Genomic DNA, 17,369 nt, shown 5'->3' with positions numbered 1-17,369 from the left:
TGCAGGCCGGGCTGAGGGACCTCCCCCCCATGCACGAATTTTGTGCACCAGGCCACTAGTTTACTAAATAAGTAAAATATTACATATATTTACTGATTTAATCATCACAATAACAGATGTTTCACAATAACTAATATTTGTGAATTTCCTTGATCGTCAACGTTGACTTCCATACACAAAGAAGTACTTTCCCCCTGAACTCATGCCTGATAACTCTCTTCTGCCAGTGATCCTTCTCTGAAGATGGGAGAGAAAATGTCTTAGTGAGTAGCTGAGAGTTCTTTGAGAAAAAATATGTTTGTGAGATTGAAACCAGACACAATGGGTCCGAGGCCACCAGTCACTACTTGAGCCAAATTAAGCAGAGACGGGGTTGAATCATACATGACTGTTTATTCCAATTATGCTGGCAGTACGGGGAGAGCAGTCAGTCACCCTGGAAAGTCTGCTCCGATCCCCCTCATTAGTTGGCCGATTATATATGCACATGAAGTAGAAGATTAGCTGCAAGTGTAACAGGGAAGGGGGAGAGTACGGTCTGCAGTCCGGCCCTCAGGAGTTCAGTAACAAGGTGGCTAATCTTTTATGATGTTACAAACAGCTCAGCCTGTTCCTGGGACTGGAGAATGGTCATCACTCCTGAGAAAAATTCCTAGAGGGGGTCAGGGTCCAGGTACAGCAACCAAATCAAAGTGTGTCCTCTCCTTGGTCTGTTCTCAAAATGTATTTCTTTTCTGAGTAATCGACCCATCGAGGCATCTTATCTTTTTAAAGCCTTGTTTCATCCTCTAGTTTCCCAGGGTCTGTAAGAAAACTTCTCATCAGTAGTTAGTAAGATGACTGACTAATTGTTAAGCAACTGTGGCTCTATTCTTATTACATGCCCTTCCCCAGTATCAAGATGATCTAGTCCAGGCTTTGCAAAAGTTTTTTCCACGGAACATTAGTCCATGAGATGCTTGAGACTACAGGTGGTGGGTTCTGAGCTTAAAAAAAAAAAAAAAAAAGCCTGGTAAACTCTTTATGCTAAGTTGTCTTTATGGAGACTTGTGTCATATTTTAAGATTCTTAAAGGCCCTGAGAAATTTCATGATAAAGAAAACCAATTTTGTGTAGCTCATCACCGTTTAGTTTAAAGGCTTTTGAACACAGAACCTTTTTCCTTGGAGCTCAGACAACAAAGAACACCTATTAACATCCACATACCTCACACTGGGAAACATTGATTTTGTTTACCCCCCTGCTCTCTGGTATGTGTAAAACAAACAAAGCCATCTATTCTAGATTGTCTTTTAGAAACAGTTTGCAGCTTCCACTGTAGTGTTGCAAATCTTATACCATGAGGACATTTTCTCTAATATCTATTCTGAATCCCCTTTTTTAAGTTCTAAAAATCTATCTATTCTTACATCCTCACTAGAAATAAAAGTATTTTTAGTTTTGATGCAAAATGAATTGCTTATATTTACAGAATGATTATGATGCAAGAAAAAAATTTAAGATATTGGCCTTGCTGGACAAGGATGTTGCAACCATTGATTGGAATTTCCATATTTCCCTACTCCCATTCCTTGATATTTCTGTGCACCTGATGTGAATAACCCTGGTTTTTCAAGAGGTGACTGCAATTTAAGGCAGAAACAAATGAAAAAAGACACATGCAGTTCCCTCAGGAACTTATTTAGAAACCAGGAGTGCAGCAGCAAGGGGGACTTGGCTATACTTGTTGCACACTTGAGGCTGACCACCCAGCTGACATAGATAATTTAGGCATTGCTAAGCCAACACCTTCCAGAGAAGAAAAATCATATTTTTTTACCCAACTTTGAGGTAGCTTACAGTAAAACACATGCACAGAAAGTGCTTAACTGTAAACCCTCAGTAGCTATATATGAAAAGAAGGGTTACTTATACTTGGAATCAGATATAACATAATTACTGACCATACTAATGTCTCTGAGCTTCCTGGAAGCCAAGTAAAAATGGAACCATGATAGTTCAAGACTTAAATATTAATACATGCAGCCTTAGTTGTGAAAATGGTAGCCCACCCCACTTTAGTCTCTCATCTTTCTCTTCTTTTGTCTTACAGTTTGGCTAGATTTAATAAATTCAATTTGGATGCTTCCTTGCTCTTTATAATACATCTGATATAAGGTAGCCAATTATTAACAAATAGGCAATTTGAGGAGAAAGCTGTTAATATTTATCTTGTAACCATCAGACTTAGTTCACATACAAAGATCTCTGGGTTGCATTTGAAGTTTCAAACTCTCAAAGGTATATTTCGCAGATCCCATTAACCAAAGCTGAAAGGTCTTTGGGGTCCTTTTTTCAACTCTATCCTCTATGAAATCTGGAACTCTTTCCCCTTGTCTTGTCTGTTTCCTACTCCCTCTTAGTCTATTCCATTGTCCTCATTTTAAAAAATACCCAGTTGTTGGATGAACAGACTAAAATTCCTTAAAGAACTTGCCGATTTAAATGTTATCTCTCAAGAAGGTGAAAGGAAGAGATCAACAATTTCTAGGAAGCCTGGTTTGACTGTGTCCAGCCTCCAGGCAGATTAAGTCAAGATTTTGGCCAAGTGAAATTACCAATTTGGTAAAAGAAAAGGCTAGCACATTGCTCCTTAGAGCATTCTAAACTTGCCTGTGCAATCTTTTTGCTACCCTGCAATTTCCTGTTGGTTATAAATGAAACCTTTCTAGTTGTTAATGCAGCCTGTAAATTGAAAAAAAAAAAAAAAAACACATGCAATTAATCATAGGAGGTTGAGGGAATTCACTAAGCCTGAGTATAGGGGAGATGCAAGGCACTAGGACCTAGAAGGCATCTATCCACCCTGGCAGGAATTTCTTGCTTGGAGCTCAGACAACAAAGGCACAGAGAGATTGGTTTTCTTTCTCTCAGCATCTCCACCCAACCAGCAGAAAACCGGTGAGTGGGGCTTTCAAGTTATTTTCAGGAAGAATGTAACAGATGTCAAACGGGAAAAGCACAAGGCAAAGTTCTCTCTTTCTTTCTCTCTCTTTTTCTTTACCCCTGTCTCTGTGTCTCTTTTTTGCCCCCTGCCTTATTCTTGGATTTGTTTCCTAAGCCTCTACCTGGAATTTTCCTTTGAAAAAGTGAGTTTGATGTTCTTTTGTTTTCACTGTGATGTTTATTTAGAATAATACCACCCCTGACACTAGAGCCAAGCATTGCTAGCATGCCTGGGGAAATGCTTGCTACTTGTCTTGAGGAGGTGGGGTCTCTACCACTGCAGGTTGTCTGACAGACAATGCTGAGCTCAGCACAGGTCATGGTGACACTGGAAGAAAGAGGGGACTGAGTCTGGCAAACCTACTAGGCACCAGTCCTCCTTTATCTCATATCCTTCTGGTCCCTTCAAAATATCTCATTGTGGCAGTGTGTAGCAGCTGAGCCCTGTTTGCTTTGTGAGTCCTTTTATCCCCATATGTGAGATGCATGTTAATAGTTTGTTTCCTAAGCTGTCACTACCTTTGCTAGCTTTTGAGACTTATGTTGAATTTGATGTCATGTTTTTATTTTCTTTGTTGTTGTTGTTCAACATAAGGGGGAAAGCAAATCTGACAGATGACCATCTTTTCCTCCTCTTGTAACACACCTGGGCAATAGACAGGTTTGGGGTGAATTGCCTGCTGTGAAGGCAAAATGCCCCTTCAGTCAGGGTAGAACTACAGAACAATGAAAGGTGTGCTTGCTTCTAAAGACCCCATATGCTGTTCAGAGATTCATTTGGGAATCTTTCAAACAATTAAATTATTCTGTTAAGAGGTGGGGTTTCATTGGTAGGAAGGGGGATAAAGCATCTAAAAAAATAGAAGAGAATTTTGTTACTAAATGGAACCAGAGGGAAGCAAACCTAATAAATAGTTAACTGAATTTTCTAATCCTTTTTCCCCCCAGCTTATTTCTTATGAATGTTGTATAGCTGTACCAGCTTGGTGGGGAAAGGGTTTGATGAATAGCACAAAGACACTGGCTATTCCCTAGAGGCTGCCCCTTTAGACGAGACTCTTACTCAAGGCTTATTCTGGGGGGAGGGTATTCACACATTAGAATAGGAAAGAGAGTTTGGAATAAAATTAAAACACTCCCCTTCGAAGTCATTTTACTGAGAGACAAAAATTGTTTCCTAAGCTAGAGATGCTAACCTTGGCTAGCTCCTTCTGTTCTCTTCAAGGGGAATTTTGTTAGGCTATGGATTCATTTACAACTGTTAGTCATGTGAGCATGTGTGAGGAAACAGATGCTGGTTTTAATGTATTTAGCCTGAAGTTACAATTTGATAGGAGTCAGTGTCAGTAGGTCCCAGGATTTTAAGCTATTTCAAAATCCCTCCCACTTCTCTGTTTGGCACAGTGCCAAAAGTGCCTCTCTCTATCTCTCACCCCAACCCCCACAACCACCAGTACCCCTTTAGCCCCTCCTTCTTCTCTATTAAGATCAATATTCCTGCAGCTCAGGGGCAAGCAGCAGATGGGTCACTGGCTTTTTTCAACCAATTCTTTTCACAAGCAGCAGATTGCAGATTTGGATCTGGCTAATATTTGATTTTTTTTCTCCCCACTGCTTTTTCTTTCCTCTTTTCACCCCGACCCTTTTCTCCAATACTCAGGTATTTGAGGTTCCACTAAAATATGGAACTTGATTTTGGACATTTTGACGAAAGAGATAAGGCATCCAGGAACATGCGAGGCTCACGGATGAATGGGCTGCCTAGCCCCACTCACAGCGCCCATTGTAGCTTCTACCGAACCAGAACCTTGCAGGCACTGAGCAATGAGAAGAAAGCCAAGAAGGTACGTTTCTACCGCAATGGGGACCGCTACTTCAAGGGGATTGTGTACGCTGTGTCCTCTGACCGTTTTCGCAGCTTTGATGCATTGCTGGCTGACCTGACTCGATCACTGTCTGACAACATCAACCTGCCTCAGGGAGTGCGTTACATTTACACCATTGATGGATCCAGGAAAATCGGAAGCATGGATGAACTGGAGGAAGGTAATTCAAGGAGTGGGTGGTGGCCTTTGGTGGGAGGTGGCATCATTGGTAATGGTTACATTTTTTGGATTTCAATGAAAGAAATTAGGAAATATATTTGTCAAACAGCACGTTGATGCTCAAGCTTCTGATTTTATAAGCATCAACAGAGCCGTAAGCGATTACCCTTCATGACCTTCAGTCTCTGCTGGGGTTCAAGTGTAAATCGTGGTGATAATGCATTGTGCTTATCCATGAGGGTTTACAAAGGAAAACCTGAATTGTGTGTCATTTACTCTAGTTCTTAATATTTAACTCTAAATATATACTATCAAGGCAGACAATGAAATCATTAAGGGTGTTAAATGAGGAAATAAGTTTGAGTTAACAGAAAGAAAATATACTCAAATGTCCTTTGAACTGCTAAGAGACTATTTGTGAATTGCAACTCTGGAAATACACATCTTAAAAGTAGGACTTCTTGAATATGTTCACAAAGGATTATGCTTTTAGGTAAGTGGTCATTGCTCAGCTGTTGCTTTTAAAAAGCCCATTTCAGGGTGTGTCCCTAAGGCTGAGGTCATTGAGAGAAATATAAAAGAAAGCTGTAGGTATTCCTGGTATTTTAATAAGGATTATTCCTACTAAAATAGGAACTGACTAACTGTACCTAGACCCTTTTAAATCCTCTCTACATTTTGGTTTTGCAATTGAGTTTTATGACTAGATTGCTGAAAATCCTGACAACCTGTGTAGACACCCAAAAACAGGGGCTGAGCTCTTACCAAAACTTGCTCATTCATAAAGTATTTTTTTTGGTAGTCATTTAGAAAATAGATCTTGAGGTGCATTCTACTTTACTTCATCAAATAAATTATATTGAGGATGCCTTCCTACCCCCACTTTTAATTTGATATGACATATGTGATCAGTTTAACCTAAACACAGTGCTTTCAAGGACAGCCTCAAGAAGTGGTGATAATGAAAATGCCCCTGCCCAACCTCTCCCCCACTCTCCAGCCTTCACTCCTCACTCCCTCCATTCCCTGAGCAAAGGTGTGTTTAGAGCAGGCAGTTCCCTAGGGAAATAAATTATGAAACAGCCAACAAGGAAGCAGAAATAGCACATTCAATGACTTGTGTGAGTGTGCTCCGCCTCCGCTTCACTGCTTCTAGGTTTCTTGTGTTCCTAGACAAAGGACCATGAGGGCTTCCCTTGTATGAGACCACATTCTTGCAAGTAGCTGCTGTTTCCAAAGTAAGGTCAAGTAATTTAGGGCCAGTTACTTATAAGATACTTATAAGTGTCCATATGGCTATTAGATTTAGGTCTCAGGGTTCAAGTCCAAGGTTTTTCTACATAACTAACTGACCTTGGAAAACAATGCTGAGGAGGCTTAGATTATTTGATCATGTGCTAAATGGTCAGGCAGAGGTTAATCCTAGGCTTTTCCTGAGAATTGAAATATTGGCCATCCTAATGTATATCTTAAAATAAAGGAGAGTCACGGCAAACTGGAAGAAGGGCTTCAAGCTAAATTGAGGGAGCTGTCCAACAGAGTCATCAAAAAGTGTTTGTCTTTTGTCACTGTAAAATACACATTTGAGTCAAATTTGAGGGTTTTATTCTGTAATAATTTTCACAAACAAAGCAACCCAAATCACCCAATATGTCCTCATTTTCACTAGCTGTGATCTTCTAAAGCCCATAATAGACACTACCGCAGACTTCTGAGCCAAGTGACAATGTATTTAAAGCAAGAATTAGAATGGTCTTGTGTTTGATAAAAGGAAGATTCCCCGCCCCCACCAAAAAAAATCTATTTTTAACATGTATTGCTCAAGTATAAGACCTTGGTATTGATTCACAACCCCCAGATATATATGTGTGTGTGTGTGTGTGTGTGTGTGTGTGTGTGTGTGTGTGTGTGTTACAATCTCAGTTTAGTATAGGTAATACATGTAATTTTGAAGACTGGAGCTTCGTTTTCTCTTGAACCTTTTGAGTCTTGCTAGATTGGACTCCTCTCATTTATCACTCCTGGGTGCAGTGATAACACTCCCTGGTGAATTACTGGATCATATAGAGTATGAATATGTCTCAGTTGCATTTATTCATGTCATCTATGACCACAAACTGCAGTGGCCCTCACTGCTGGCCCCTCCAGAGTACTGCCCATTTAGTCAAGGAAATTATGGGGTATCTCTGGGATAATGTTGATAAATGTGACTGGTTTCCCCACTACCACAGAGCAAGAAAAGAAGGGGCATTGCCATGAGGAGGATAAATAAAAGGGGCATTTTCCCTCCCTTTTGTCCTTTGTAACGCCTCATATAGGAATTCAGGGCAGAAGTCTCTCATTTTGGTAACTTTTGGAAGAAGTTGAAAGATTTAAAAAATCATATACATGGCTTCCCATGAGACTTAGAATTAAAAATGTTTAGAAAGATCGCTGGGTGAAGAATCAGGGGCATTGGGTTATAGTCTTAGAGGCAGAAGATGGTAATGGCAACAGAAATATTTGGATTCAGATTTGCTTCAAATCCAGTATCTGTTAACTGCTAGCTTGTGACCTTGGGGAAACCCTTTTGATGGGTTAACCCCTCAGTTATTCATCTGCAAAGTGGGAATAACTGCTTTGACAATTAAGACAATGGCTATGAAGAGTGTAGTATTCTGCCTGGCACACAGTAGCAGTGAATAAAGAGTAGTAATTGCTGTTTGAGTCATCCTACTTTATAACTTGTTAGGTACATGAATATATGTTTGTCCTCATTATCACTATGACTAATGTTCTCTTTAAAACAACTTGTCTTAAAAAACAACTTTACTAAGGTACAATTTCCATACCATAAATTTCACCCATTTATGCATGCAATTCAATGATTTTTAGAAAATTTACCAAGTGGTGCAACCATCATGATAATCTAATTTTGACAATTTTCATCACCCTAAAAAGAAACCATGTAAAGGGAGGAGGGAAATGGGAAATATCTGTAATACTATCAACAATAAATTTTTTTAAAAAAAGAAGCTGTGTAGCAATTAGCTGCCACTGACTATTTCCCCTGTTCTCTCCAGCCCTAAGCAACAATGAGTCTACTTTATGTCTCTATAGATTTTCCAGTTCTGGACATTTTATATAAATTGAATCATATGCCATGTACTTTTCTTTCTTTTTTTTAAAAAAATTATTTATTGATTAAGGTGTTACATATGTGTCCTTATTCCCCCATTACCCCCCTCATCCCCCCCCACTCATGCCCTTACCCCCCTGTTGTCTGTGTCCATTGGTACACCATGTACTTTTTTTTTAATTTTTTTAAACATATTTTATTGATATTTTACAGAGAGGAAGGGAGAGGGATAGAGAGCTAGAAACATCGATGAGAGAGAAACATCGATCAGCTGCCTCCTGCACACCCCCCACTGGGGATGTGCCCGCAACCCAGGTACATGCCCTTGACCGGAATTGAACCCGGGACCCCTCAGTCCGCAGGCCGACGCTCTATCCACTGAGCCAAACCGGTTTTGGCTACACCTTGTACTTTTGATGACTGGTTTCTTTCACTTAGAAAACTGTTGACAAGGCTTAGCCATACTATACCATGTTTCAACACTTCATTTTTTTATTGAGGAATATTCCATGTATATATAGAGCACATTTTATAGTATACTTGCTATAATATACTTATTGTAATAAGTATACATATAATTTTGAAGACTGGAGCTTCATTTTCTTTTGATCCTTTTGAGTCTTGCTAGATTGGACTCCTCTCATTTACCACTCCTGGGTGCAGTGGTAATACTCCTTGGTGAATTACAGGACTATGTAGAGTGTGAATATATAATATACTTATCTGAAAAATGAAACTAGTAACACCTAACTTCTATATCTATTATAGTGGTTATGAGAATAAAAACAGATAATGGGTATGGAAATACAATGACAAAGTAAAATTATAGTTACAAGGCACCATTATTGTTAATGATGTAAACATAGTAATGATGATGATCATGATGCTGGTGAGGGGTTGAAATGGCTAGTGGTTCCCATACCTGGCTGTCTTTAAGAATCTTTTAGAGCTTTAGAAAAATATAAATTCCTGGCCCACACCCTAGATCTATTGTGTTAGAAGCCCCAAGCCTAGGGCTCCAGAATGTATGTGCTTACAAATCTCCCCAGGTGATTCTTATGAGCCCTAAGACTTGGGAAATACTGGATTAGGTGATCTTGATGGTCCCCTTCATCTAACTACAGTGGTGGGAATCCATAGGAATGCAGAACTCCTTGTTTTAGTTTTTTGCTTTGTAGATTAACGGAATAATGGAGCATAGAACATATTATATTTTCAAATTTCCACACTATTAAATATGTAGCCTAAAATGAAATTAAAAAAGCAATCATTTAACAATCACTCTGGCCTTATGGCACTCCTTTGTCTAATGCTTCTAGTCTACTGTCTGTTTCTACATACTGAAAGTAGCAAGGGGAAAATTTGGGACCAAAGTCAGGGTATTGATGTCAGCTTTCCCACATATCCTACACCAAGGGTCTTAGTAAAGTCATATAGAAAATGGCCCTTATTAGCTATATTCCCAACAAAGGAAATCCATGAATGACATTTTCTTTTGTCTTGCTTAGTGTTCATTGTTGAATCTTTCTCCTCCCCTCTTATCCTGCCCAAATATTTCCCCAATTTCTTGTATGTGAGTGTCCAGAACAATTTTAGGGGTATACATTTTGAACATTATTATGCAGAACAGGGGACAGAATATTTACAATTGAGACAGTCTTTTTAGAAAATCTGAACTGTATGGTGACCCTACCTATGATTCAGTTTCTTTGCCATAGCTCCTTTATTCCAATGAGATGAGAACACCTTCTGACTATTAAAGCAAGCACATTGCCAGAGAGGACGATCTTAGGATACTTGGGAGAGATGCATCATTAGTAGGTATGATAATACCATGAATTATCATTTAATATGTTTCTTCTTGAGTAATGAAGCCTCAAAAAAAAAGGAGAAATCCCAGGCAGAAGTGTTTCACACTGAGAAAATGTTTAATGTTTTTGAAAATGGAGCCATCCTGAAAGTGAAGGGAGGTAGACATTAGATCATCTTGAACCCACATCTTGTTCCCTTCCTGCCTTTTCAGCTGTACTTCCATGACTTCATTTCCTTAATTCCTCATACTAAAGAACTTTGTCAATTCCAGCAAATTTTCACCTTGTTTGCTCTCTGAAGCCAGCTTTCCTTTTGGTTCCCAATGGGAGGGAAATGGCCCTTGGAAGATGTGGCAGAATGGGAACCCAGCTGTGTAAAGGTACAACACACCTCTCCCAGCTCCAAGTGCCAGGCAACTGGATATACAGGAAGCACTGAACTCTGGCTGCAGATGTTGCAGACATTTGCAAAATCAGAACAAGAAAGCCTGGGTTTAGAGAAATAGCACATTTGATGTCTTTCCAGTAGTAGAATTAGTGAGTCCTCAGTGGTGTGCACCTATTTCTTTAACATTTAATTGCCATAACAGCTTTGTTATAATAAAGCTTATTTGAGATGGAAAAAAGAAAATAAATTATTTTCATAGACCTTTAGAAGGGACTCAGATGTCACTAGTATAGCTAGAATTTATCAAGTGCTTACTATATACCAGGCTCTGAGCTCAGCACTTTACATACGTCATCTGATTTGTGCCTCCAAACAACCTTAGGAGATAGCGATTGTTATTATCATTGCTACTTTGCAGACAAGTAATTGAAGCCAAGGGAGGTTAGGTAACTTGCCCAACAATACACAAGTAGGAAGTACTGGGGACCTCATTCTGATTGACATCACAACAGCTGCTCTTTTTCCATTAGTCCATATTAGGGCCAAAGGAGAGAGAGTGGAGAGACTGAAATGTACTTTTGGAAGGTGCTTAACGTAGATTTGTCTGAGGGCCGGATCCTTTGGAAAGTTCTTGGTGCCATATGATACCATAGCTCTCTGTCGTCATGTTCATTTGCATCTAGGGGTGCTTAATCATATTCATAGTTCAGAGGCTTAAGAGGTTTAAGAGATGGGAGCAAAAAAAAAAAAGTCCAGAGTACTAATAGGGCTACACAGCTGACTGTCCAGAAGAGACTATAGATGAGTGAAATCATAAATATATAGCTTCACACATTTCTACACCACCAGTTGTCTAACAGAGTTTTAAAGTGTATGACAAGTTATGGAAAATATCTGACATAATGGCCGTGGCCTCTTGGAATGTGCCAGTAAAACTGGTGAAGTGTTAAGGTAATAGGCTGTTTCTAGGATGTGGGGGATATTGGCTGTAAATATATGAGGGAATTGAAAAGCACCCCTTTCATTCTTTTAAATCACAAAATTAAAGACCCTAGACTATAACTTGGTTTGGTTAGGATTAGTCAACAAGGGAGCCAGAGAAATTAGGGTTTCTTTTGGCTGAGGTCTTTGAACACCCTATCATGTGTGCATGTGTGCAACAGGGTGCCTGTGCTTGCATACAAAGCAAGAGTGAACACTAGCAGTTTCTGGGATTTGGAGATGTGTTGGAGGCCACTGTGCATACGTTGGAAGCCACTTATTTTCCCTCATAAATGTCCTCAAAGGTGCCCTAGAGGTTCTGACTCAATTTTCTCTCAGTATTAACTGAGTAATTTATTAATTAATGTGGCTTAAATAATTTGTGGTACAGCAAAACAATCAATATTTGCAAAGGGAGTGAATTATCAGCCTGGTGTTTCTGAATGTCTCTGCATACTTTTCCTGCTGAAACCAAAGGACGAAGAGCCATCAGACTATAATTGTGTTTAATGCTTCCCTTGCACTAGCTAGAGTTGGTAGGTTGATTTATTTGTTTATTTATATATGTACCTAATTACTTATTTATTTAGAGTTATTACTGATAGGTTAAGCCTGATTAAATGCCACTGATTTTCTGCAGCTTGACCTCTGGATGAACTTTGGTATACCTTGAAGCAAATGTGTTTTATTCAACAAATTCACCAGTTTCCAACACTTTTTCCCCCAAGCTGAGTCTACCTCTCTTCAGAAATTCCAGTTTCTAGTCCCAGGTGACTAATCCCTCCTTTTGCCTCTGACCCGTGTGTTTCTTCCATTGTATTAGTCATTTCCTCTAGCCTCAGATATATGTGAAAATTACGCTAGATCCCTCAAATCCATAAATCAGGCAGTATAATATATTCTCACATCTTCACCTAATTACTTACAGCAGCCAAGGTGAGCACTGGTGAATACAGCCCTCACTACACAGTGCAGCATTTGGGAAGATAGAAAGATGAGGGGTGGATGGTGAAAATAAGGAAGAGTATTTCTCAAGCAAGAGCTATGGCTTGCAGACACAAGGAATATTCTCTCTGTGTGTATGTATGTGTTTTTGTATGTGAGTGTACAGGTTGTTATTCAGACAGTTTCTCCAGCTGGATGTGGCAGTGAGCAGTAAGAGGACACAATTATGCACACATATATACATTCTACACACACATATTTCGCATTTCAACATTCCACTGCTTAGCTATGTTCTCTGTGCAAAGGACAATGTGGCTTCTTGGCAAGTATGTACTATATGTACAGTATGCAGGGTTACTTGGGTCACTTGAATTTGGAATAAAAACGTATTAACTTTGAAAGTTCTCCTAGGTTTATAATATAACAATGGAGCAGGGCTATGAGTCTAGAAACAGTACAGGAACATTAAGGAAGATGTACATGTGAGAAACAATGTGGTAATGCCCCTAGATGTTAAAAACATCTTAGAAATTAACATAAACATTTCAATTCTAATAAAACTGTATCAAGCTTAAGAACCCTACTTGTTAGATTATGCTTAGGTGTGTTCATTGCCCTGGGGACCCCTTTGTTTTATAGGATTTTTCAACTAGGTATGCCATTATATACCTAATGAATAATGTTTTTCTGATTACTTGCTCTTGAATTTGAATGAGCCAAGTTGTTAGAGAGCCTTATTAGGAATTGTACCTAAGATTGGTTATTATCACCACTTCTCCAAAAGTCCTACTCCAAGATTAGTTATTATTTTGGTTAGAATAGTCCATATACCTACTATTAAACTAATCACCACTTATTTCTTCCCTTAGGGGAAAGCTATGTTTGTTCCTCAGACAACTTCTTTAAAAAGGTGGAGTACACCAAGAATGTCAATCCCAACTGGTCTGTCAATGTGAAGACATCTGCCAACATGAAAGCCCCCCAGTCCCTGGCTAGCAGCAACAGTGCCCAGGCCAGGGAGAACAAAGACTTTGTGCGTCCCAAACTGGTAACCATCATCCGCAGTGGGGTGAAACCTCGGAAAGCTGTGCGTGTGCTCCTGAACAAGAAGACGGCCCACTCTTTTGAGCAAGTCCTCACTGATATCACTGAAGCCATCAAACTAGAGACCGGGGTTGTCAAAAAACTTTACACTCTGGATGGAAAACAGGTAGGGGTTTTTTCTGACTACTTTTCTTCTCATTTGTTCTAAATCCTTGGATGATCATCTTATACTTCAGGCATCATTTCTGGTTGGGGGACACTTCTTCCACCTCTCATTATTCCTATCTAATATTTTATGTCTCATTTTGGAAGAAAGTCTTTTCAGCAGACAAATCAATGGACCTGGAATGTGAGGCTTTGAAAATCAATCTGCTTCTTTCTTACTAAGTAAAATGGTTACTTAGTCTCAGCTTTCTTATCTTCTAAGAAAAGATTTATTATAACCTAGGACCTACATTCTTATGTATATGAATTTATTTATTACATGATGCAACCTTAGTTGTTCAATACATGTGACTGGAAATGAGCTTTCCTCACTAATTTCTTCTGAGATAGCCTCACACTGGTATTCAGCTTCAGTCTGTTGAAAAGAGATTGAAGTGACCCTTGCATTTTAGGAAAAATGTCAGATCTGGGGGAGGCACTGAAGTCTGTTTCGTTGTCTTTGCCTCACACTACACCATATTTTTTCTCTCTTTCTTGTCCATGTGACATAGCTATTTTATTTAGGTTCCACTGATGGTTTGTGTGAGAAAGGAACTGTTTCAGGATCCTAAAATTAGCCCAAGAAAGATGCTGCCATCTGTTCTCTTCCAAATCAGGTTCTTCATGTCATTGGTTATGCTACTGAAGTACCACCTATATTAATATCTGGGAAAGAATGCAGTCAGGCGTCTCCTTCAGACAGATGCACCATTCTCTTGAGCATAGAGAGCTGTAAATATATGACAAAAAATGTTCTAAGGGAATTGGAACTGTGGCTCTAAAGAGAATGTGTGTCCCCCATAAGAGAAGACAAGTGTGGATTATTATCAGTCTATACTTTCTACCTCATAAAATACCATTAGTGTTTGAACAAAAGGGCTAATCATAACTGCTCTACCCATGCTCATAGGATTCTCATGAGGATTAAAGGAAATCATAGATATGAAAGCACTCCTTAAATTAAGACATATGATATAAATATGTATGCATAAAATTCATCATTAAATGAGATAAATATGTAAATTGCCAGACATTTTCATATATATATATATATATATATATATATATATATATATATATCAATAAATGTTAGTTCTCTTCTCTTTACTTTATCTCCATCATTCTTAGATTGAATTTTCAACATTTTTGTGGAGATATACCATACCTTGGCATTCTGTGACTACTCCTAATAATAAATAAAGGGACACTTTCACCTCCTAGGTAAGCAAGCTCCAGTCCAGTGATGGGTGGATTTTTATCCTACAGCAGTCTACACAGAGCGACAATCCCTCTCCAACTACTTCAAACATTGGCTCCCATTTCTTTGGGGAACAAGTTAAAAAATGCCAGTTTATGATATGGTGTGTGTACAAAAATGCTAAGGAGCAGTGCTCAAGGGAGCAGAACAATGCCTTGTCAGGCATCAGTGCCACTGTTGATACTGTTCCTTCTCTTTAAAATGTCTCCAACCCCTGGGAGTTATCTTTTAACACCTGGTTCATGTTACATTATCTCTGAAAACTGTCTCCACTATGCAAAGTTAAAGCAATCTTAACTTTTTTTTAATGCTCAGCTCCTGATACATTGTGGATGATCTAAAATGTTTGTTGATTCAATGAACTGTCATAAAGAGATTCTTACATGGTCAAAGTAGATTTTCTGAGCTGTTCTGAGAGGCCCTCTGCTTTCAATGCCTCAGACACTTTCCTTTTGTCTATCTGAAGAGATAGAGACCTTCCAAAGGAGTGGATAATCTACCTAGATGGTTCTATCCTTTACTTACTTGAAAGTCATTGAAGGGAGACTTTTCAAGCAATATTTCCCAAAGTATATTCTAAGAACTGTCTCTACCTCCCTGACCCTAGAAGCTCTTCATAAAGAGTTCTGTGGTCAAATAAAATTGTAAAATGATGCAAAATATATGTCTTTCTTAGAGATTCATGGTGCTTTTTGGCATATTAAGTGTTCCACAAAGTCCTGCAGAAAGGAAGCCCATTTAATTTACTTCCAGAATTATATAACCACAAACACCTTTTATGAATTATATATATGAATATATGTATATATATATATATATATATATATATATATATATATAATAGAATATATAATGTAATATATATTATGGAATATATATACACATATATATTCAGCAGAGCACACTAGGAAATGCTGTTAACAGAAGATGCTGAATGATTGAGATTTAACTACCCAAACCTCACAGGTAAGATTGGTATGTATGGGATAACCCACAAATTAAACATAGTTGTGTGGTTACAACAAGGACATTAAATAACTATATTTGGGGGTGCAGGGACAAACCTACTAATTACAAAATAGATTCTGAGTATACTGAAAATTGGTGCCAAGCTCAAAATTTTGGATCCCAGCCCATTTCCCAATTTTAGTGATGACAGCTTTAATGTTAACACCTGCCAGTCACTTTGATTACTGGTGGGTATTCTTACTACTTAGGAATATGATCTTTCTCTATGCAGGCTGAAGGCACATGTGTTGCAATGGCTTTAACTTGCTCAAGTCAGATTTGGTTTAGCCTGTCTTTGGCTAAATGAGGCACCAGGCAGAAAGGAGAAAGTAAGGTCAAGGCTATTTGTTATTAAATGTTTTAACATGAATTCCAGGCCATCACTTGGTTTCTGTCTTGCGTCTTGCTCTAACTGGATACCAGATAAACCAGAACAAGTGGTTTTCTCCTCTGTTTAAAACAGCCGGTTGATTATATCAGATTTATTGTTGCTTCTGTTTTCATGTGTACCATTTGACTGATTGGCTTATACTGATAAACAATCTGCAGACATGGCTCTAATCTCTTTCTGTTTTTATTTTGTTAGGATGTGCTTTTGGAGCCCTTGGTCTTTTCAGGGCTTATGTTTTATCAATATAGAAGACTGGTTTCCTGATTTCTTACCTCTGAGATATTGTGGTTTGTGTAGTCAGGAAGCTAACCATCATCAGTAGGAAGGAGTACTAATTTGTTTCTCAACTCAATAAGAAGTTGCTAATGTAATTAGGAGTAGTTTGTAGGGTCCTGAATACTCCCATAGGCTATAATGGATTTCTAGGAGGTCAGGGAAAACATGATGAAGGGTTGTATTATGATGTGTGTTCACTCTCAGCTGAGGTTCTTTTGATTCCTTAGCAGCTGCAGTAGTTGTGGTATGTTGAAAAAAATTACCAAACTATCAATTTCTATAATCAAGTCACATATTGACCTTTATGCTTAAAGATCATGGATGTATTAAAACTGGAATTCAAATTTCTGGTTCATTTGCCGACTCAGTAGATACATGGTCTAGCCTTAAATTCATTTCTGTAAAGCACAGAACATGATGCTTCTGTTAGAGATGCAGAACTTTAACAATAAACTCCCAGCTTTTTTCTATTGTACACAGGCATACAGCTGGTCCTTACACCATCTATTTTCATGCTTCACTTATTAGCATCTCTAGTCTCGGTTTTGTCCACATCCAGGATCTGTGCTGTCAGAGATTCACTATTGCCTCAAGATAAATACCTAAGGGATAACTGTAGCCTTTAGTATTATTTATGTTAGTTTTATTAGGCCAATTTTTAATTGGATGAATTTATTTTGTGTTTCTGTCTATATCCCTCTATTACCAACTACTTTCACCAGGAATTTTAGGTCTCAGAATAAAAAAAAAAATAGGTTTGAGCTGATTCCAAAATTACCTATAGCTTTGAAAGCTAGAACAGGAGATTTAAGAAATGTTTTGAACCATAGATGGTAGAATAGGAAAATTAGAGCACAAAGGGATATTTGAACCACTGCTAAGTATTCTAGGAAAGACTTGTCCCTTCTATCTTGC

The 17,369-nt window shown here is 38.5% G+C and overlaps 1 protein-coding gene across 2 annotated transcripts in view; it reads left to right on the top strand.

Moving 5' to 3' along the window:
* Positions 1-2,885: 2,885 nt before the first annotated feature.
* The window catches only part of DCX (doublecortin), a 157,869-nt gene continuing 143,385 nt past the window's right edge, over positions 2,886-17,369 (top strand). For both annotated transcript variants that reach the window (XM_080652883.1, XM_080652882.1), the window contains exons 1-3: positions 2,886-2,940; positions 4,646-5,031; positions 13,143-13,483. In XM_080652883.1, coding sequence (XP_080509009.1) covers positions 4,668-5,031; positions 13,143-13,483 — 705 coding nt within the window. In that variant the 5' untranslated portion in view covers positions 2,886-2,940; positions 4,646-4,667. The remainder of the gene's footprint in view (positions 2,941-4,645; positions 5,032-13,142; positions 13,484-17,369) is intronic.

The sequence above is a fragment of the Plecotus auritus genome (assembly GCF_963455305.1).
Source record: "Plecotus auritus genome assembly, chromosome: X".
NCBI classification, from domain to species: Eukaryota; Metazoa; Chordata; class Mammalia; order Chiroptera; family Vespertilionidae; genus Plecotus; species Plecotus auritus.
The sequence above is the reverse complement of the archived record's forward strand: the minus strand, read 5'-3'. Positions and strand labels throughout refer to the sequence as shown.